Source organism: Sus scrofa, chromosome X, assembly GCF_000003025.6.
Source record: "Sus scrofa isolate TJ Tabasco breed Duroc chromosome X, Sscrofa11.1, whole genome shotgun sequence".
In the NCBI taxonomy this organism is placed as follows: Eukaryota; Metazoa; Chordata; class Mammalia; order Artiodactyla; family Suidae; genus Sus; species Sus scrofa.
The window spans coordinates 46,647,324-46,668,875 of record NC_010461.5 but is presented as its reverse complement, the minus strand read 5'-3'; the positions used below and the strand labels follow the sequence as shown (position 1 = coordinate 46,668,875).

The 21,552-nt window shown below is 39.6% G+C and overlaps 1 protein-coding gene across 5 annotated transcripts in view; it reads left to right on the top strand.

Annotated features, from left to right (window-relative positions):
• The window catches only part of PHF8 (PHD finger protein 8), a 113,029-nt gene extending 92,317 nt beyond the window's left edge, over positions 1 to 20,712 (top strand). For all 5 annotated transcript variants that reach the window (XM_005673656.3, XM_013986163.2, XM_021080703.1 and 2 more), the window contains 3 exons: positions 12,795 to 12,904; positions 16,839 to 17,175; positions 18,117 to 20,712. In XM_005673656.3, coding sequence (XP_005673713.2) covers positions 12,795 to 12,904; positions 16,839 to 17,175; positions 18,117 to 18,205 — 536 coding nt within the window. In that variant the 3' untranslated portion in view covers positions 18,206 to 20,712. The remainder of the gene's footprint in view (positions 1 to 12,794; positions 12,905 to 16,838; positions 17,176 to 18,116) is intronic.

The following is a 21,552-nucleotide window of genomic DNA, read 5'->3' as shown; positions in this document are numbered from 1 at the left end:
GGCCTGGGAACTTCCTCATGCCATGGACACAGCCAAAAAAAATGTCTTTTAATCAAAATAATGTGTATATCTGGTAGCAAATAAAATAGTGCAAAGGAGTTTAGGATGAAATGCAATGGTCTTCTGCCTCTGCTTTCTCTGCTTCCAATCCCATGCCTGAGAGGCAAACTTAGTTTTCATTGTTCTGGTAGTTGCTTCCAAAACTTTAGATAATAGGGTTTATAGCACCATTTCTTGATTTATCAACTTAACCTCTGTTTCTTCTTCTCTTGATTACCCACTTCCTAAGATATAGACATTGGACATTAGTGCTGCTATTCTTTCTTCCTTCCTCCAACCTTCTATAAGCTGTACTTTTGCATGATCAAAGTTGTTAACATTGTCTTGTGATTAATTCTCTATGTTGACTAGAAGTTGACTGCAAAAGTTAAAAACCAGTAAACATATCTGGCCTTTAAAATTAATATTCTATCTTAAGCATGTCTCTATGCCATTTTTATAAATACGATTTTAATGGCTACAAAACATTCCATGGATATACCTGATTTACCTAACTTCTCTAATGTGAGGCATTTAGCTTATTGCCAAGTTTTTACAATTAGTGATAATATTTGCAGTGAACACTTTAATTAATTAATTGCTTTTTAGGGCCACACCCATGACTTATGGCGGTTCCCAGGCTAGGGATCTAATTGGAGCTACAGCTGTCAGCCTCTGCCACAGCCACAGCAACAGGGCATCCGAGCCGCAGGAGTGAACATTTTTATATGTAAGTATTTGTATCTCTGTTTATAAACTTAGGATAGATTCCCATGAAACTCTTGAAAGGCCAAGTATATAAGGATATCCAGTGAAAAGTCTCCCTCCCACCCCTGTTCCACAGCCTTCCAGTTCCTCACCCGGAGTCATCCACTGTTACCAGGCTTCAAGCATATCCTTTTAGATGTGCATATACAAATAGATAAAAGGATATGCATGAAATATTTGTATATATGCACATACAAATAAATACATGTATATATTTTCTTTCCCTCTCTTTCTTAATTGGAAGCATGCTTTGTTTTTCTTACTTAACAATTACATGTTAGAGATTGCTCCACAAGCAAAGCATGAGAGTGCCTATTTCCCTATACTCTTGCCAATACAGCTTGTTAATATGAATGTTTTAAAAGCTCTTGATATGTATTGCCAAATTGTTTTCCAGAAAGATTTTACTAGTTTCTACTCCCACCAGCCATGTGTGAGAGTACTTGTTTATGAATCTTTATGGGTTTGAGCATGTAGTTAGGAATAGTGTCTGCCTATGAATCTCTCAGGCATTCTTGGTCACAAGATGGCTGCTTTACCTCCAGTGGAAGGGTTTGAGCTGCAGTCAGGAAGAAGAGAAGAGCAAAGGGAAAAAAGGAATAGGCCTGCTGAACACCCCTCCCCAAGGAGTTTTAAGTTCCATTTTTTAGGAAGTTCCCTTTTGGCGCAGTGGGTTAAGGATCTGGCATTGCTGCACCTGTGGCACAGGTTCGATCCCTGGCCTGGGAAATTCCACATGCCATGAGTATGGCAAAAAAAAAAAGTTCCACTTTTTAAAAAGTGTCTTTGTGGCTGAAATTGCATCATATGGTCAAGATTATCTGCCAGAAAGGCCAGGAAATGTAGTCTTTAATTAGGTACATTATTGTTCCACAAAAAATAATTTTTATTAGTAAGCAAAAAAGGGGGAATGATACTGGGTTGAATACAAGCAGTCACTATCATGATTTTTTTTTCATGTGGGGGTAAATTGGCATTTTTTTAAAAATTAAATTTTATTGGAGTATAGTTGACATAAAATGTTGCATTAGTTTCAGGTGTACATCAAAGTGAATTAGTTTTGCATGTACAAATCTCCATTCCTTTTCAGATTATTTTCCCCATGTAGGTTATTACACAATATTAAGTAGATTTCCCTGTGCAGTACAATAGGTCCTTGTTACTTATCTATCTTATATATAGCAGTGTGTATATATGTTAATCTCAACCTTCTAATTTATCCTCCTCCTCCCCCCACATTTCCACTTTGGTAACCATAAGATTGGTTTTGAAATCTTTGAGTCTATTTCTGCTTTGTGAGTAAGTTCTTTTGTATCATTTTAAATTAGATTCCACATATTAGTGATGTCATATGGTATTTGTCTTTGTGTGTTTTACTGACTTCACTTAGTATAATAATCTCTAGGTCCATCGTTGTTGCTGCAGATGGCATTTTTCATTTTTTATAGCTGAATAATACTCCATTGTATATATGTACCATATCTTCTTTATCCATTCCTCTTTTGAGGACATTTAGGTTGCTTCCATCTCTTAACTATTGTAAATAACACTGAAGTGAACATTGGGGCACATGTATTTTTTTGAATTACAGTTTTCTCTGGATATATGCCCAGGAGTGGGATTGCTGGATCATTTGGTAGTTCTATATTTAGTTTTGTTAGCAATTTCCATACTGTTCTCCGTAGGTGTTGCACCAGTTTACATTCTATCATGGTATTTTTTTTCTCTGTCTTTTTAGGGCTGCACCTGCGGCATATGGATGTTCCCAGGCTAGGGGTCTAATCGCAGCTGTAGCCGCCGGCCTATGCCACAGCCACAGCAACACGGGATCCCAGCCACACTGCAACCTACACCACAGCTCATGGCAACACTGGATCCTTAACCCACTGAGCAAGGCAAGGGATTGAACCCGCAACCTCATGGTTCCTAATCAGATTTGTTTCTGCTGCGCCACAGTGGGAACACCCTATCATGGTATTTTTTGATCTTTGGTAATTTGTAAGCAAACAACAGCATCTCACTGATATAATTTGCATTTCTTTAGTTAGACATTTCCTATCCTATATGTTTGTATTAGCATTATAATTTCGTCTTTTGTAAATTTTGTTTCTGACCTTTGCCCATTTATTCATGTAGGTCTTCAAGATTTTTCAGATGCCTTTCTTATAGAGTAAGAAATAGTCAAATATATGTGTAATTTATTTATGGTACTTTTTCTTCATTCTACATAAAAATATGACTATTCCAGGAGTTCCTGTCGTGGCGCAGTGGTTAACGAATCCGACTAGGAACCATGAGGTTGCGGGTTCAGTCCCTGCCCTTGCTCAGTGGGTTAACGATCCGGTGTTGCCGTGAGCTGTGGTGTAGGTTGCAGACGCGGCTCGGATCCTGCGTTGCTGTGGCTCTGGCGTAGGCCGGTGGCTACAGCTCCGATTCGACCCCTAGCCTGGGAACCTCCATATGCCGCGGGAGCGGCCCAAGAAATAGCAACAACAACAACAAAAGACAAAAAGGCAAAAAAAAAAAAAAATTAAAAATAAATAAATAAATAAATAAATACATTAAAAAAAAATGACTATTCCTATGTTAAAAGGTGATCTTATCCATTGTTTCCCTATTAAGAGAGCAGATAATTAACACTGCTATATTTTTCATGTAAGTATATGCATATATACATGTATATTTCTCTAGAGAGAAAGCTAATAATAACTTTTATCACATTTTCAAAGTGGATTCTTAACACCTAAAAGATTGAGGCAGTCTACTAAAGATATTCCCATTAAAATCAGGAATAAGACAAATATACACATTATCACTTCTGTTATTTAGCATTGCTGTAGAAGTTCTAGACAGCATAATTAGGAATGAAGCACAAATAAGAACTGTAACTATTAGAAATTGAGACCAAACTGTCATGATATGAGGCACCCTAAGGGTGGGAATCATGATTATTTTTGTTGATCATTGAATCTTTAGCAACTTGCAGAGTGCCTGACACATGGGAAATGTTTAATAAGTATTTGACAAGTGAAGGAAATGATATGATTGTATAATTAGAAAATGCAAGAGAATCAACCAAAAAACTTAAAATTAATATGAGAATTCAATAAATTGGATAATCACTGGATGTAAACCACATATCCAAGAATCAAGAATTGCCGTATATCAGTAATAACCATAATACACCAAAGGGGACAGTAACAATAGTTATATAAAGTACCCAAGAATTATCTTAAGAAGAGATGTGTGAAACCTACATGAAGAAAACTTCAAAACATTACTGAGCAACATAAAAGAAGGCCTGAATAAATAAGGTACAGCATGGGCCTGATTACAAAGAATGGCATTTGTAAAGGGTCATTTAATTAATGTATATGTTTAACACTTATCCCAAATCAAAATCCTAATGGAATTTTGTGGGGAATTCATTTTAAATTAATTTAAAAGAGTAAACAGGGATGATGAAATTAGCCTTGTAAGGGTTAAATATGCTATATTGCTATGATAAATTAACACGGTTACAAGCACATTAATAGTCAATCTTTTTCCTTTATGTTTAAAAAATTCTTGTTATGAAAAAGTCCAAATATATACAAAATTAAAGAGATTAGTATCATAAATACACATATACTTATCACCCAGATTAATAACTAACATTTTACTCTATTTATTTCATCCTTTATTTTTTTCCCTAAGGCCTCTTAAGGGAAATTTTGGACATCATGACATTTCTGTTTCCTTGCTAATCTTCTAATTGTCCTATCCATTAGAGAAAAATGGGGTATTGAAATCTCCATCAATACCCCATTATTGTTATTGTTGAATTATCTGATTATCCCTTCAATTCAGCTAGTTTTTGCTTTATGTATTTTAGGCCTCTCTTGTTAGGTGCATATAGGTTTATATTTCTCATATCTTCTTGATCAATTGACCTTTTTATTATTATAAAATGTCCTTATTTTCTTATAACAAGTTTTAACCTTAGACAATTAAGCCTATTTTTTCTGATATTAGTTTAGTTATGAATCTGAAGTGTGTGTCTTGAAGATAACATATAGTAAGATTATGGATTTTAATCCATAATGCCAATCTCTACCTTTTAATTGGAGAATTTAATTCAGTGTAATCAATAACTGAGAAAGTAGGGTTTATGTTGTCCATTTTTCTGTTGGTTTTCTCTGTCTTACTCTTTTTTTTGTTCCTCAGTTTTTCCATTTTCACTGCCTTCTTTTGTGTTTAATCGTTATTTTCTAGTGTCCCATTTTAATTTTTTTCTTTTCCATATATATTTGAATTATTTTATTAGTGATTGTCCTGGGGATTAACATTAATATCAATTCATACAGTTTTAATTCAGATGAATATCAACTTTAGTAGTATACAAGATCTTTGCTCCTATATAGTTCCATTCCTTTTAACCTTTATATCATTACTCTCACAGATTATGTCTTTATAAATTTTGTATCTGTGAGCATAGTGTTATAATCACTGCATTATGCAGCTGCCATTTTAATTAGGATAAGAAATGAGATACAATGAAAATATGTTTATATTTCCTTTTATATTTAACTATGTAGTTGCCTTTACTAGTGCTTTGCACCTGCAGTATATGGAAGTTCCCAGGCTAGCAGTCAAATTGGACTTGCAGCTGCTGGTCTATGCCACAGCCACAGTAATATCAGATCTAAGCCATGTCTGCAACCTGTACCACAGCTCACAGCAATGCCAATCCTTAACCCACTGAGTGAGGCCAGGGATTGAACCCACATCTTCATGGATACTAGTTAGGTTTGTTACCACTGAGACACAGTGGGAACTCCTACTAGTGCTTCCTTCATGTGGATTTGATTTACTGTATAGTATCCTTCCATTTTAACCTGAAGAGCTCCCTTTAGTATTTCTTATAGGGCAGGCCTGCTAACAATGAATTCTCTGTTTTTGTTTATTTGGGAATATCCTTATTTCTCCATTTTCAAAGGATAGTTCTGCTGGATTTAGAATTTTTGGTTTTTTCTTTTTTTTTTTGTCTTTTTGTCTTTTTAGGGCCACATGCATGGCATATGGAGGTTCCCAGGCTAGGGGTCTAATCAGAGCTGCAGTTGCTGGCCTACGCCAGAGCCACAGCAACACCAGATCTGAGCTGCGTCTGTGACCTATACCACAGCTCATGGCAACGCCAGATTCTTAACCCACTGAGCGAGGCTGGGGATCGAACCTGCAACCTCATGGTTCCTAGTCGGATTTGTTTCCACTGCGCCACAATGGGAACTCCTGGATTTAGAATTCTTGGTTGACAGTGATTTTCTTCTTGTGTTTTGAATATAAATCTACTGCTTTTTATCCTCCGTGATTTCAGATGATCAGTGAACTCAATCTTACTGAGAATCTTTTTTACGTTATGATTTCTCTTTTGCTGATTTCAAGATCCTCTCTTTGGTTATGACATATAGTCTTTTTGAATTTATCTAACTTGAAGTTTGTTGAACTTCTTGGATATGGAGATTAATTTTTAATCAAATTTGAAAAAGCTTCAGCCATTATTTCTTCAGAATTCTTTCTACATCTTTTTCTCTCTCCTTTTGAGAATCCCATATGCATATATTGGTAAATTTGATCACGTCCCACAGGTCCCTTTGGCTTAACTCATTTTCCTCATTCTTTCTTTCTGCTCATCAGACTGGATAATCTCAGTTGATCTGTCTTCAAGGTCACTAATTCTTCCTTCAACCTGTTCAAATCTTCTTTTGAAACCCTTTAGCAATATTTTCATTTAAGTTACCTTTCAACTCTAAAATATATATTTGATTCCTTTTTATAGTTTCTGTCTGTTTATTGGTATTCTTTATTTGATGAAACATCATTCTCATACTCTCCTTTAGTTGTTTAGACATTATCTTCTCTAGCTCTTTGAACCTCTTTGAAATAGGTGGTATAGGAGTTCTCTGGTGGCCTAACTGTTAGGGATTCAGCATTGTTGTTGCTGTGGCTCAAGTTTGATCCCTGGCCTGGGAACTTCTGCATGCCGTGGATGTGGACAGAAAATTAAAAAAGCAATAGGTGGTATAAACACCTTGTCTAGTAGGTCCAAATTTGTTTAGGAAGTCAGGGAGAGTTTTCATTGATTACTTTTTCCTTGTGTGTGGCTATCCTTTCTTGTTTTTTTACGTACTTTCTAATTTTTTGTAAACAACATTTTAAATAATGTGGCAATTCTGGAAATCAGATACTCTCCACTTCACTCTCTTGGATTTGTTTTGTTGCTACTTATTGTTTGTTTATTTGCAAAATTAAATCAGAAATGTCTCCAAAGTAGAAATTTAGTTTAGTGGTCAGCTAATGATTGGACACATTCCTTCAATACCTGTCAATAAATCTCCCAGTGCTTGACAAGGGGTTCTATGGGCGTGTTGGGATGTGTCTTCAGCACTCAGGCAGGCAATTTTGAACTCTGCCTTAGCTTTCACTTCCTGCCTTACAGAGCCTCAAAGTCAGCCAGTGGTGAGGGCCTAGGATTTCTCAAGTGTTTCCTAATCAGGCACATAGCTCCTATGCATGCATATGGTTTTCTAGATTCCCCAAAATACCAGAAATATGTGGTAGTTTTTCTGACCCCCAGTGAATATCTTATTCCTCAACTTTTCCTTTTCAGCTTTTAAGTTGGTCTATTGTTTGCCACAACTGTTATCTCTCACCTTAAGCAGCTGTGACATAGAGCACTTGCCTTTAAATATTTTTGATAAATGCTCCCCAGGGAGAAGCTTTTAGTACTAGGCTTTCAAAGTAAGCTCCAGCTGATTTTCTACTCCCTACATTGCAGGGAATGTGAGTTGTTATTTTTCAAGGCTATCACTGAGCTGGGGAGAAATGAATGGGTCTAGGGCAAGTTAAAAATGCCTCAAAGCTCACTGCTTTTACCGTGATTTAGCTCTTTTTCCTAAATAAATGCTTTCTGGGTTGCTATAAATTTTTAATTAATTTCCAGAGTTCTGAAAAAGTTTATTCTGACAATTTTTGCCAGTGTTTTCATTGTTTTAATTCAGAAGTGAATTTTTGGAGGTCCTTAACTTTGCCATTGTTGCTGATGTCATCCATCATGACATACTAAATATGCATCTCAATGAAAATGGCATTTTCTTCCATAACTAAAGTACCATTATTTGATGCCTAAGTAACATTTTAAAAAATTGAAATATAATTGATTTACAGTGTTGTGTTAATTTTTGTTATATAGCAAAGTGACACATTGTTTTTTATATTCTTTTCCATTCCTATTCCAAAATTTTCCAATATTTATATTCTATTCCATTTCCTTATCAATTCCAGGATATTGAATGTAGTTCTTTGTACTATACAGTAGGACCTTGTTGTTTATCCATTCTATATTTAATAGTTTGCATCTGCTAACCTCAAACTCTCAGTCTGTCTTTCCACTACTTTTCCTTCCTCCTTGGCAACCACAAGTCTGTTCTCTATGTCCATGAGTCTGTTTCTGTTTTGTAGATAAGTTCATTTTTGTCATATGTTAGATTCCACATATAAGTAATATCATATGGTACTTGTTTTTCTCTTTCTGATTTCTCTTACTATGATGTCCATGTTGCTGCAAGTGACATTATTTCATTCTTTTTGATGGCTGAGTAGAATTCCATTTTGTGTGTATGTGTGTGTGTACACCCCCCCCACACACATCTTCTTTATCAGTTCATCTATTGATGGACCTTTAGGTGGTTTCCATGTCTTGGCTATTGTGAATGCTGCTATGAACATACAGGTGCATGTTATCTTTTTGAATTATAGTTTTGTCTGGATATATGCCCAGGAGTGGAATAGCTGGATCATATGGTAATTCTATTTTTAGTTTTTTGAGGGAACTCCATATCGTTTCCCATAGTGGCTGCACCAACTTACATTCCCACCAACAGTGTAGGAGGATTCCCTTTTCTCTACATCCTCTCAAGCATCTGTCATTTATAGACTTTTTAATTTTGGCCATCTGACCAGTGTGAGGTAGTACTTCATTATAGTTTTGATTTGCATTTCTCCAATAATTAGAAATGTGGAGCAGTAAAGTTACATTTCCTAATATCATTTAATACCAAGTCCTTATTCAAATTTCCCCTAATTGTACCAAAATTATCTTTTATTTTTTTATTTTTATTTTTATAATGATATTTATTTTTCCATTATAGCTGGTTTACAGTGTTCTGTCAATTTTCTACTACACAGCAAGGTGACCCAGTTACACATACATGTGTACTAAGTGAAGTGAGTCAGAAAGAGAAAGACAAATGCCATATGATATCACTTATATCTGGAATCTGATATATGGCACAGATGAACCTTTCCACAGAAAAGAAAATCATGGGCATGGAGAACAGACTTGTGGTTGCCAAGGAGGAGGGTGAGGGAGTGGGATGGATTGGGAATTTGGGGTTAATAGATGCAAACTATTGCCTTTGGAATGGATAAGCAATGAGATCCTGCTGTATAGCACTGGGAACTATAACTAGTCACTTATGATGGAGTATGATAATGTGAGAAAAAAATTATCTTTTATAATTTGTTTATTTAAACCAGGATCTATTCAAGGAGTATGCATTTTATTTGGTTATTATAATCTCTTAATCTCATTTATTATGTAAAAATTTTTATGAGAATTTTTAAACATACATTAATGTAGAAGGAAAGCACACAAACATCCATATTCTCAATACTTAGGTCCTACAGTTGTAATATTTTGCTATATTTGCTTCAATATCTATATCTACCTATAGTTTTTGCTGAGCCACTTCAAAGTAATAGGCAGCCATCGTAACACAGTATTTTACCCCTTAGTTCTTCAGTATCTCTTAAGAACGCCCCTCTACGTAACCATACTTAATTTGAACTTATGTAACATACATAATTTGAACCTTTGTTTTGCTTAACAGTTAATAGTTCCCTAAGATCTTCTGATAACCCAGCCCATACTCAGATTTTCTCAACTGTCCCTACAAAATGTCTTTTATAGGTTTTTTTCCCCCAAAACTCAGGCATAATCAAGGAGGTTAATATTTTTTTCAGAGTAAAACAATAACTTGCTCATGTATGATACAGGTTAGGAACTTGGAAAGGACACAATGGGGACATCTTGTCTCTAACCATGATGTCTGGTGCTTCAGCTGGGGAAATTTGAAGGCTGGATGGCCAAGAGTTTGAATCATCTGAAGTCTCATTAACTCACATGTCTAGTGCCTGGTTTGGGAGGATTCTAACACTAGAAGTACCAAGCAGAGTGCCAACATGTAACCTCTCCATGTGATTAGATTCCTCACTGCCTGATGGCCTCAAGGCAATCATACTAAGTGTGAGTGTTCTAGGAAGCAATGCAGAAACTAAAGTCGCCTTTTCTGATCTAGTCTCAGAAGTCATGCAGTCTCACTTCTATCACATTCTATAGGCTACAAATAACACACATTAGCATTAGAGAATGAGTCTGGTCAGATTCAACTGGAGGGAACATAGACTCACACCTATCAATAGGAAAAATGTCAAGGAATTTGAGGCCTTGTTTTAAAACCACCACATGGGAGTTCCTGTTGTGGTGCAGGGGAAATGAATCCGACTAGTAACCATGAGGTTGCAGATTCGATCCCTGTCCTTGCTCAGGATCCAGCACTGCCCTGACCTGTGGTGTAGGTTGCAGACACACCTTCGATCCCGCATTGCTGTGGCTGTGGTGTAGACCAGTGGCTACAGCTCCAATTCAGCCCCTAGCCTGGGAACCTCCATATGCCACAGATGTGGCCCTAAAAAACAAAACAACAACAATAACAAACAAAAAAAACCCACCACACAAACAAGACTATAGAGAACAATATAAAAGTTACTCAAGGATACATGACTGAAAATTGTGCATTAACTTTTTTTGCTGGATGTGCTTCTGATCATTTTTTAAACAAGTAAAATATCACCTTTAAAGAAAGGACTTCAGCCTCCTGAATTACCTGTTCTAGAATCTGTATACTGAACATCTCCTTTATAGTAATAATAATAGCCAACTAACCAAGGAATTTTTCTTTCTTTTTTTTATTTTATTTCATTTTATTTTATTTTTTTAGGGCTGAACCTGCGGCGTATGGAAGTTCCCAGGCTAGGGGTCAAATTGGAGCTGCAGCTGCTGGCCTACACCACAGCTCATGACAACGCCGGATCCTTAACCCACTGAGCGAGGCCAAGGATTGAACCCGATTCTTCATGGATACTAGTCGAGCCACAATGGGAACTCCTAACCAAGGAATCTTTAAATCTAGGTCAGATACCACCAGCACCCTTTTTGCTGTGACATTGACTTTTTTCATTAATTAAAGAGTGAAATCCCACAATCACCACTGAGAATCAACAGTTATCAAGATTTTGCCATATTTGACTCATGTTATCACTTTCTTTTTTTCAAAGCTGTCTAAAGCAAACCCCAGATAGTGTCATTCCCTCCCCATTCTACCTTATACTTTAGTATGCATCTCTAAAAAAATAGACATTTTCTCATATAACCACATGCATAACAAAATTAATAATAATTTGATAATTCCTTCAAGTTGTCTAATACCAAGTGCATAATCAAATTTCCTTAATTGTCTAACAAAAAGGTATTTTTATAATGTTTGTTTAAATCAGAATCTAAATACGGTCCACGTTGCATTTGGCTCTCATGTTTTTTGAGTCTGTCTTAATTTAGAGCATTCCCTTCCTTTTTTGCTTTATGCTATTCATTTGTTATAAAAAGTAGTATAATTGTCCAGTAGCACATCCTATAGGACAGTTGTTTGTTTGCCTCCTTGTGACATTATGTTTTTAATGAAACCAATCCAGTCATCTTACAGGGTGATTGTTTTTTCACCATGTTATTTAACTTTTTTGTAATCTATGTTTTTCCTAAAGACTAGACTTGATGTTAGGTCTTTAGCAAAACTACTTCCCAGGTGATGCTATAAATTTCCTATTGTATTGCATTAGGAGGCCCGTGAAGTTGGCCATCTTGCTGTTAGTGACAATAAGATTAATACGCAGTTAAGGGGGTGGTCTCCTGATCTCACCATTGTAAAGCTAGTTTTTTTCTTGAGACTAGTAAATAATCTGCGAGGTAATATATAATACTTTGTTACTGTGTGAATATTCAATTCCCTAGAATCAGTTATTTCATTACAGCTTAAAACCTGTGATTTTCTGATTTTATCATTCCTTCTCCATCTATTAGCTGGCATTCTTCTCTGAAGAAGAGCTTTTCCTCATCATCTGGGACTGTTTGGTTATCCTGAAAGACACTTCCTATGTAAAATGTGGGATGAGTAATTATTTTTTGATTCAAGATTGTTAAAGCATTGTAAAAATGTTATACAAGAAGATCTTCAGGAACTCATGGCCTGGTTCTTAGACAAAATAATACATGTTAGCATTAGAGAATGAGACAAGATGGTATGTGCTATATATTAAGTGACTTGTACATATCATAAGTTCAAGGGAGGGGGAAGTCAGTGTGAGCCAAAGAGGTTCTAGAGGTTTTGCATCAAAGATTGATTTCAGCTTACTTTTGAATAATGGGCAGGTTTTGAAGAGGTGGCGAAAAGAGGGTACTCCAGGCAGTGTGGATGGTAAGGCTGAAGGCACGGGGAGAGAGGATGAGCTGTACATGTTCTGGAGGTATAATAAGGAAGCCATTCTGTCTGGAGAAGCTGAGGCTATGGGAGTGGAAATAAGGCTGGGGAGGTGGGTAAGGAGTAGAACATGGACAACTTTATATGCCAATTCATGAAAATTAACTTTTATCCTTTAATTAACATGTACTTTGTATACTTTGGGCATTTGTGAATTAGCTTTTTACCTAATGAGAAGCAAAATCTGGCTTTGTAAAATGCTAGAAGCAGGAAAACAAATGAGACCAACTTTGGGGGGGCTCTTGGAATATGGTTGACATTCAGATAAATGCCTTTATTTTGTTCCCTCTGCAGCCCGTGTGACCCCAACTCTGCCGAAGCAGGACCGTCCTGTGCGTGAGGGGACCCGGGTAGCTTCCATTGAGACAGGGTTGGCTGCAGCAGCTGCAAAGTTGGCTCAGCAGGTAGGTGCTGACACTTAGGCATGGCCCTGCCACCAATCCCAGTTTGACTGAAAGCCTCAAAACTCAAACCTTCAGGCTGATAGGATTTCACTCTTTTCTCACTGGGAAGTGGGTAATATTTGATCTTTATTCATGGCAGTATCCCAGCTCCGTCACATATCCTACATTTCCCAACTCAATGACAAGCAACTTCCACAGGTCACACAGTTGGCATGATTTAGGATGAAAGATAATAGGGACCAGAGAAAAGCCTTTGCTAATATGACTTGTCTTTCTGGGTGTGTAAAAACCTCTCAGATGGGAAGGACCAAGTCTGTCCTTGGGTGAGAGCATTTGCGTTCAGATGAAGCCCCAAGGAGGTAACTCAGTTGAATACACTCAAATTCTCAGTCTCCCATCAGTATTGGAATTTGGTTTTAGAGGGAGAGGTTTTTCTTGCCCTCTATACCAAATACTATTATTGCTTTGATCTTCAGCTCCTGCTTCGAAAGAAAAATTCACCTGCTAATTTTTGCTCTAGAATCTGGTTGACCTCCTAGCATGTTATAGTTTGCAGAGTTCTTAACTGTGCTTGGCAACCCCGGGAACAGTTGGAGGTGAATCTTCTGGTTCTGTCCTTACCAACATCTTCTTAGATCCTCATGCCACATCCTATAGCTTATAGCATTTATTGATAATCTGCTCTTTGTTAGGTACTTCCATGTACAATGTCTCATGTAATCTGCCAAATAGCCCTGTTCAATAGATGATATTTTCATCATTTTACAGGTGAAGAAAATGAGGCTCTCTTTAAGTGACTAGTCGAGGATAATACAGCCAGTAAATGGAGGAGACAAGATTCAAACTCATATCCTCTAACTTCAAATTTCCTGTTACTTGCTATTTAAATAAAATGAAATAGTTAAATGTTTATATAATTTAGTAATTACATCCTATTTAAATAAAATTTAATAGAATTATGTTTTTAATATGATGTTTTACGGAGTTCTAGAGTTGCTTAGAAATGTCTTGGAGGCTATTGATGGAAGCAGCAGAGACCAACCAGGCCAGGTGGCCATTCTTTGTCCAGAATTTCTCTCTGTTATGTATATCCTAGTGCTATATGTAAGATGTAATTTGAAAAGGGGGGAGGGAAGGAGTTCAAATGCTTTAAATAAAAAAATTAACTAAAGGTGTGAAAACTATTCTTAGTGCCTTCTAAGGAGCTCACTTGTGGTTGAATTGATCAGGGATGACCTCAAAGAAGAGATTCTCAGTTTCATTTGGGAAGGGTTTTGCAGGCTAAGCTTTTAGAGGGGGCAGGGAAGTATTTCAGAAGGAAATTAATTCCTTGGTATAGCACACAAGGCCCTCTTCTTTTGTTTGTTTGTTTTTGTTTTTTTCCTTTTTTTAAGGCCACACCTGTGGCATGTGGAAGCTCCCAGGCTAGGGGTTGAACCGGAGCTGCAGTTGCCAGGCTATGCCACAGCCACAGCAACACCAAGATCTGAGCCAAATCTGCAACCTATGCAACTCACGGCAATACCAGATCCTTACTTAACCCATTGAGTGAGACCAGGGATTGATCCCACATCCTCATGGATATTAGTTGGGTTCTTAATCTGCTGAGCCACAATGGTAACTCCCAATAAAAGGCTCTCTTAACTTGGTCTCTGGTTACCTCTCTTCCCTGAACTTGTGTCAGTCCCTCATATATGCTCTTTACACCAGCCATGCTATTGCATTATGGTATTCATAATTCATTCAGTGTATCAGATTGTGTATCAGATTGGGCCTGTTCCCTCCGCCCATTGGGAATTATGCCCTCTTGCATGCCTTTACCTAACACTCCTTCACACCATCGACTACCAGTTTATTTTAGTGTCTTTGCTTCCATATTATTCTCTCATGATACTTATAAGTGTACTTTCCTGTGTCCCTTATTAAACTGTAAGGGCCTCAAGAGTGGGGACATATCTAATTTAACTTAATGTCCCTACTATGCTAGGCATATGTTTAGTCATTGTTGGTTGAGTGATTGAATGAATGAATAAATGGATGAATAGATCTTCCTGGATTGGAGGATTCATGTTGGGGAATGGAGTCAGATAAATAGAGGTTAAAAAATGAATTCTGGAGCTGGACTGCCTGAATTCAAAATTTAAGCAAGTTACTTAATTTCTCTGTGCCTCAGTTTCCTTGTAGACTCTGTCTGAGAATTAGATGAGGTCATATATATAAAAAGCATTTGCCACAGAGTAAGTACTATAGATACATTAGCTTTTCATCATTATCATTAGGGATGGCCAGGTATAAATGGCTAGACTGTGAGAGGCCATGAATATCAAGCCAGGGAGTTTCAATCTGGGTTGGACTTGCTAATGGCCTTTTGAGCAAGGGAATTGAGAAGGTGAAAGTGGCCCTGTCATAAGATAGTCTAGTCTTCTCTGGGGGAATCTGGGTGAATTATATGAGATGGAGACAGGCAACAAAGGTAGAAAAATTTAGGCTATGAGATCTGGGTGTGAAGAGATAATTTCTGGATTCAGATGAGAGAAACGGGGAGCAGAAGTGCTGTTCTTGATATGAGTGGAATAACAAGCACTGTGGCTGAGAAAAGAGACTCTGAAGCCAGATAGCTTGGGTCTGAATCCCGCTTGGCCACTTATTAGTCCTATAACCTTAGGAAAGTGACTTAACCTATCTGTGCTAGTTTCTTCTCCTAAAAATGGAATTCTAATTCTTTCTTCTCATGATTTATATGAGTATTAAATGAGTTAAATTATAGAACAGTGCCTGGCATGTATTACTAATATTATTATTCTTATCCCTCAGAAGTTCCTATGGTAGCCACAGCCTGTCAGATCTTCCGAAGGCAGGAGTAGGCCTGTGTTGCCAAGAGAAGGCAAAAGAAATGTAATCACTGAGTTGGTCTGTGTGGCTATGTAGCATTTCAGAAGGTGAAGTCACATGCTCTCAGCACCACTTTCCAGGTTCTCAGGGCTCCAGATGCCCACTATACAGGTACCCACTTCACAGTGGATAGTATATATATCTATAGAGCAATGGATGGATGAAATCCAAGATATTGTAAGAAGCATTCCTCCCATCCAAAATTGTGGTTTTAAGATCCAGTGACCTGGAAGATTGTCAAGTCCTCTATTAAAAGAAAAAGACCAGCAAGAGGAAGAGAAACCATTGTAAGAGATGAAGATTGAATAATAGTTTACCTCTCGTTGAGTACCTGCTATGTGCTATGTGTTTTTATGTCATTATTTAATCTTTCGGATAACACTGAAAGCTATTATTTTGCCCATTTTATGGATGAGGCATTTGAGTTTCAGAAAGGTTAGTAACTTAAACAAGGTCATCCAGCTTAGAGACCACAAGCCTAGATTTGAACCCAAGTTAATCTCTTTCCAAAGTGGCTACTCTCATGTGCAGGTGTCCCATTTTGACAAATGTGCAAAGTGGGTGTTCAAAGAAACCTGATTGAATTCTGAACTGAACAACTCTTAAGTTATAAGGCTTTGGGCTCAGTTTTCTCACTGTAAAATGAAGGATTTTTTCTTCTTAGAGCTATTCTGAGGATTAAATGATGTAAAAAATATAAAGTGCCTTAGCCACTGGCTTAAGTTTAGCTATTATTATTAGAAGTGTTTGTGGTCCACATCATAAGTGGCAATGCTAAGACCAAAACCCAAGTCTCTGAACTCTATCTTTCTGTTGCTGCTGTACTGATTAGTGGCAGTGATGACTTAAGGATGGGTGGTACCAAAGAGATGACCTCAGGTATTGGCAGCCCTGTGTATTATGTGTGCATACATCCCAACTAGGCTTGGGGAGGGGGCGGGTTGCAGAACCACACTGACCACTGTCTGGTTTCCTTTCTGGGAAATTTTCTTCTCTTTTCTCCACTGCTAAAATCTCCCTTCCCACTTGGCTTGTGTTTCAGGAGCTACAGAAAGCCCAAAAGAAGAAATATATCAAGAAGAAGCCTTTGTTGAAGGAGGTAGAACAGCCTCGCCCTCAAGAGCCCAATCTCAGTGTGGCAGCGCCAGCCCCAACTCTGGCCACTACACCACAGCTTCTCACCTCCTCCTCTCCCCTGCCTCCTCCTGAGCCTAAACAAGAGGCCCTCTCAGGAAGTCTTGCTGACCATGAGTATACTGCTCGTCCCAATGCCTTTGGCATGGCCCAGGCAAACCGCAGCACCACACCCATGGCCCCTGGTGTCTTCTTGACCCAGCGACGCCCTTCAGTTGGCTCTCAGAGCAATCAAGCAGGACAAGGTATGACTGACAAATGGTTTTAGAAGTAAGAAGGATCTTAGGGTCACCAGCTTCAGACCCTAAGTAAGCACCATGGTAAATGAGAACACCTGGGAAGGACACTGATGGACAACCTAAGATGCCTGGATTTGACCTCACAGGCCATGAGAAGACATTAACTGGCATTAAGCAGAGACAAAATCAGACATGGTTTAGAAAGATCCATCAGGTGGGCCAGAGTGGAGGGTGGGCTGAAGATAGGAAGACTAGGAAGGAGGTATGTGCATAAGTTCAAGCTACAGTGAAGAAAGGCTGAAGCTCTAGCAGAGGGAATGAAGAAGGGGATAAATTGATCAAATATGGAGGAGATCACATGGGACTTGGGAGGTGAATGATGTGGGGAAAGAGAATGGCAGGAGGGCTCACGCCCCCCTTTTCTTCATTTTGACCTTGAAAGCCCAGTCCCTAGATTTTACAGCTCAAGGGTGATGAGATTGGTATGGGGTGATTATTGAGGTGATGAAAATAAGGATTTCTAATGAAACAAGGCCCTGGGAGTGGCAACCTCAGGGACACTGAGCTATAATTACTAACCAGAACTTGTTCAATCCTGGTGGACAAGATAAGAGGATGGGGACGCACAATCACCTTTTGCAGAATTTACGAAGGAAAATGATTAGTACCAAGGAAATCTGAAGAAAAGAATTCAGACAGATTAACTAGGGAGTTTGTAATCTCTGCAGGAGGTCATAGGAGGAAAAGCCAAAGCATGTGGTGTTAGATAGTTGGATAGAAGTAGTTAAGAAGGGCTTCTTGGCCTAAGATGGTCCTGGAGCCAGGCAAAAAAATGGGGAGACTGTGGACAGAGGATTAGAGGAGAGGGTGGCCCAAGGATAGTTGGTGCTGGTGCTACTGCTGGCACCCTTGCCATACCTTTTGCTTACCTCTACCTTCCCCCACAGGAAAGCGCCCCAAAAAGGGCCTGGCTACAGCAAAGCAGAGACTCGGCCGTATCCTGAAAATCCACAGAAATGGAAAACTGCTTCTGTGAGCTCCCTTGTGTCCTGCCCCTCACCCCTTCACCCCCATTGCCTTCTCCGTTGTCAATTCTCGGGGCACTCCTGGATCCTACTGGCCCCGGACAAGGTGCTGAGGGGCATTGTCCTGCTTTCTTGGAACTGACCAAAGGCATGGACTCTCCCACGGGCCCCTTCACCGACCCCCTCAACTTCCTTCCCCACTTCCACTAGAGCATCCTGCCTTTCTTTCCCATATCTCTGAGTGGCAGGTAAATGGGAGAGGTTTCCAGCTGACTAGAACTCTTTTCTGCTGCTCTAGTCCATTTCCCTTGTCTGCCCTTTACTCTTGCCCCCACCTAGAGCTGGAAGGCAGAATGAGGAGAGGCATTAGGAGAGCCTGGGCACCTCGGTATTTCCCTGGTCATGAAATGGGAGGCCCAGTGCTCAACACTTTTCTATGGCTTCAGCCCTGTCTCCAAAAACCTGCCTCTGCCCATTCTCCTTCCTACCCTCAGCCCAGTAGATGGGTCCCACTCCAGACTTGTTCCTGGAAGAAGGCTCTGGCCTCTGCTCCCTCTTGCCAAATGCTTCATGGAAATAAAGAGGAGGGCCCAGAGTCTCCTTACTGCCCCACCATGGGCCATTTCCAGAGGTGGCCTAGAAAGACCACGGGCTGACTTTACTCATCCTTGGGAAGAAGAGATTTCTATCACTTCTCAAGGTGGGGGGAGGACCAATGCCCATGCCTTTGACCATGACTTTGTGGCTCATTGGAGGAAGCTACTTTGGAGTGGCTACAGATGAAGCCACCTGTCCCAGGGTGAGCTCTAGAGATTTGCCTGGATTTTGAGGTCCTGCAGAGCATTATTCACATAGCAGTAGGCTCCAACCCAGGAGGCAAAACCCATCTCCCAAAGGCCTGAAAGCACCTGCCACTGAAGCAGATAGCCCTTGCTCTGCAGCCTGTTCCCTTCACCTGTACCACAGAGCACAGCCTGGACCTTCTGAAGAAGATGTGGCAGGACAGCTCACCCCTGGGTTCTCCATCAGGAGCCTCCCTGCTTCTCTCTTCACCTTGAGGTCTTTGTCTGAAGAAGACCTCGGAACTCACACCTTCACTCCTGGGCCTTTGCACTTCCAGATGTCAAGTGGACACTCAAGCAGAGTGCAGACAGGCCACTCGGGAGTCTGAGCCTAGGAGCAGAGATGCCCATCTGTAAAGGAGCAGATCATCTGATCCTCTCTCCCCCTTTTCCCTTTGTGAATGTTTCAGTTGTCCAGACAGTGCCCATCCCCTCCCTCATCCTTCCCCAGCTCCCTCCACCTCCGCCTGTCTTGCCTCCCTGGTGACCTGGACTGGATGGAGAATGTCTCCCTCTCTCCATTTTGGTACTACCCAAGTGGAGTGCATCCTTGTTCTCTACCCCTCACTTTGACCTCACCCCAGTTTTCTCAGTGCTTCTGGGGAACTTAACAACTACCATGCAGGCCACAGGGAATATGTGAGGCTTCCCTAGTCATCTTTGTGTCTCCAGTTTGTCTTTTTTTTCTCCACAGCCCCACATCTACTCTCCTTCCTTGGAATCAGGGGTCCCTTAGCTCCATTTGCTTTTTCTATCTTGGGGACCCCAGGGGCCAAGCAGTCCTCCATCTAGTCACACCAAAGGCAAAAAGCCTGGCTACCTCCCCCCCAGCACGTGAGGTTCTCCACTCTCCCCCCTTTTTCTGCCCAGCTTTGCTTTTCTTGGGTATTTCAAGGCAGCAGAGGGAAGCAAGGGAGGGAAGGGGGGCAGCCTATGTCTCTGTAGGCAACTGCCTGACTAGGCCCTGACTGCTGTAACCAAGACCAGGACCCCAGCCCTTCTGCCCATTAACACCCCCTTCCCCTTGATCTTTCAAAGGCAGCTAATTGCTAGCATATCCCCCTGGTTCCAGGCCTCTTTCCCCTCTGTTTCTTAGAAGTTTCTGTGGAGCTGAAACCCAACCTCCATTTGACTGGGTTTCTGTTTAGTTTAGTTGGGCTCTCAGAGCCTGCTGTTGTTTTGTGTTTTAAATGAAAAGCAAGTTTACCCTCAGATTTATGCTTTTCCAAAGAGGCTAGTGTGCTTTTTTTTTTTTTTTTTAATGTTTCAGGTTCTAAGTGAAGTGAGTTGGGGAGGGGTTGGGAATGGTCATAACCAAGGTTTAGAACATGGTGAGAGAGTTACCTCTGGTCTCTAATCCCTAGCACAGAGCTGGGGGTTGGGTAGGGGGCAGGGAGAGAGGATTTCTATTCACCTTTAATATATTTTTACAAAAAAGCAATTTAAAAACAAGCCCACCGCTTCTGTACATGTCTAAATATATTTTTAGAAGTGGGTAGGATTGTGAATTTCTGATGCAGGGCCTTTTTATAAACAGGTTAGAATAGCATCACCATACAAACTTCTCTGTTGTTTTTTTCCCTCTGTTTTTTTCTTATGTTGTGTTACTAATGTAATTTATATTTTTTTTTAGATCCTCCCTTTCCTATAGAGATAAAAGTGATTTATCATGGCAATTGCTTTTCTCGGCATTCTTTTTTTTTTTCTTTTTTTTTTTTTTTTTTTTTTTTTTTTTTTTTTTTTTTTTTTTTTTTTGGTGGTGGTGGTGGGTGTGGTGGAGTGTTGGGGTCCAGGAGTACTGCCTTTTCTTTGCATCTTCCCTGTCTCTCCCATCAACTCAGCACTTCCCTGGTGCCCAGCCTGAGGTGGAGATGGGACAGGATCTCTGCCCTCACAAGAGACACAGTTCACACACCAAAACCAGATAATCAGAAGTATAGTGAGCAGAAGAGAAAGGTGTCCAACAATGCAAAGGAGGCTGACAAGTTTGTTGGTAGGCTGTTTTTACTGACACCTGTATTCTCTTTCTGTGAATGTGGAGTTGTGGGTTTTTAATTTTTTTTTATCCCCCCAATCCCCTACATGCTCTTCAAGCTGAACTTGATTACTGTGCTTAAGGCCAGTGCAAGGGGTGTAATTATTAGAGCTGGCATACCATGCTCATTTCCTTGTGTCAGACACTGCTGTTAGTGTTCTATGTATGTTGACTCATTTCATCTCGCCAATACCCTCATTCTACTGATAAAGAAACAGGCAAAGGAAACCTCCTACATCACACATCATACGTGGTGGAGCCAACCTGGTTCCACAATCTGTTTGTTTGTTTGTTTTTTAATCACTGTGTTCTAGCACCTCTCACTGATAACTGCTACCATTTTAAGTGCCTTTTCAGTGCCAGGCATTGAGCTAGGGATTTTACCTGGGATATGTCATTTAATCCTCACTGACAACCCCAGGAGATAGTCACTAGCCCTGTTTTACAGTGAAAGAGACTGAAGCTTGCCACTAGCCTTCCA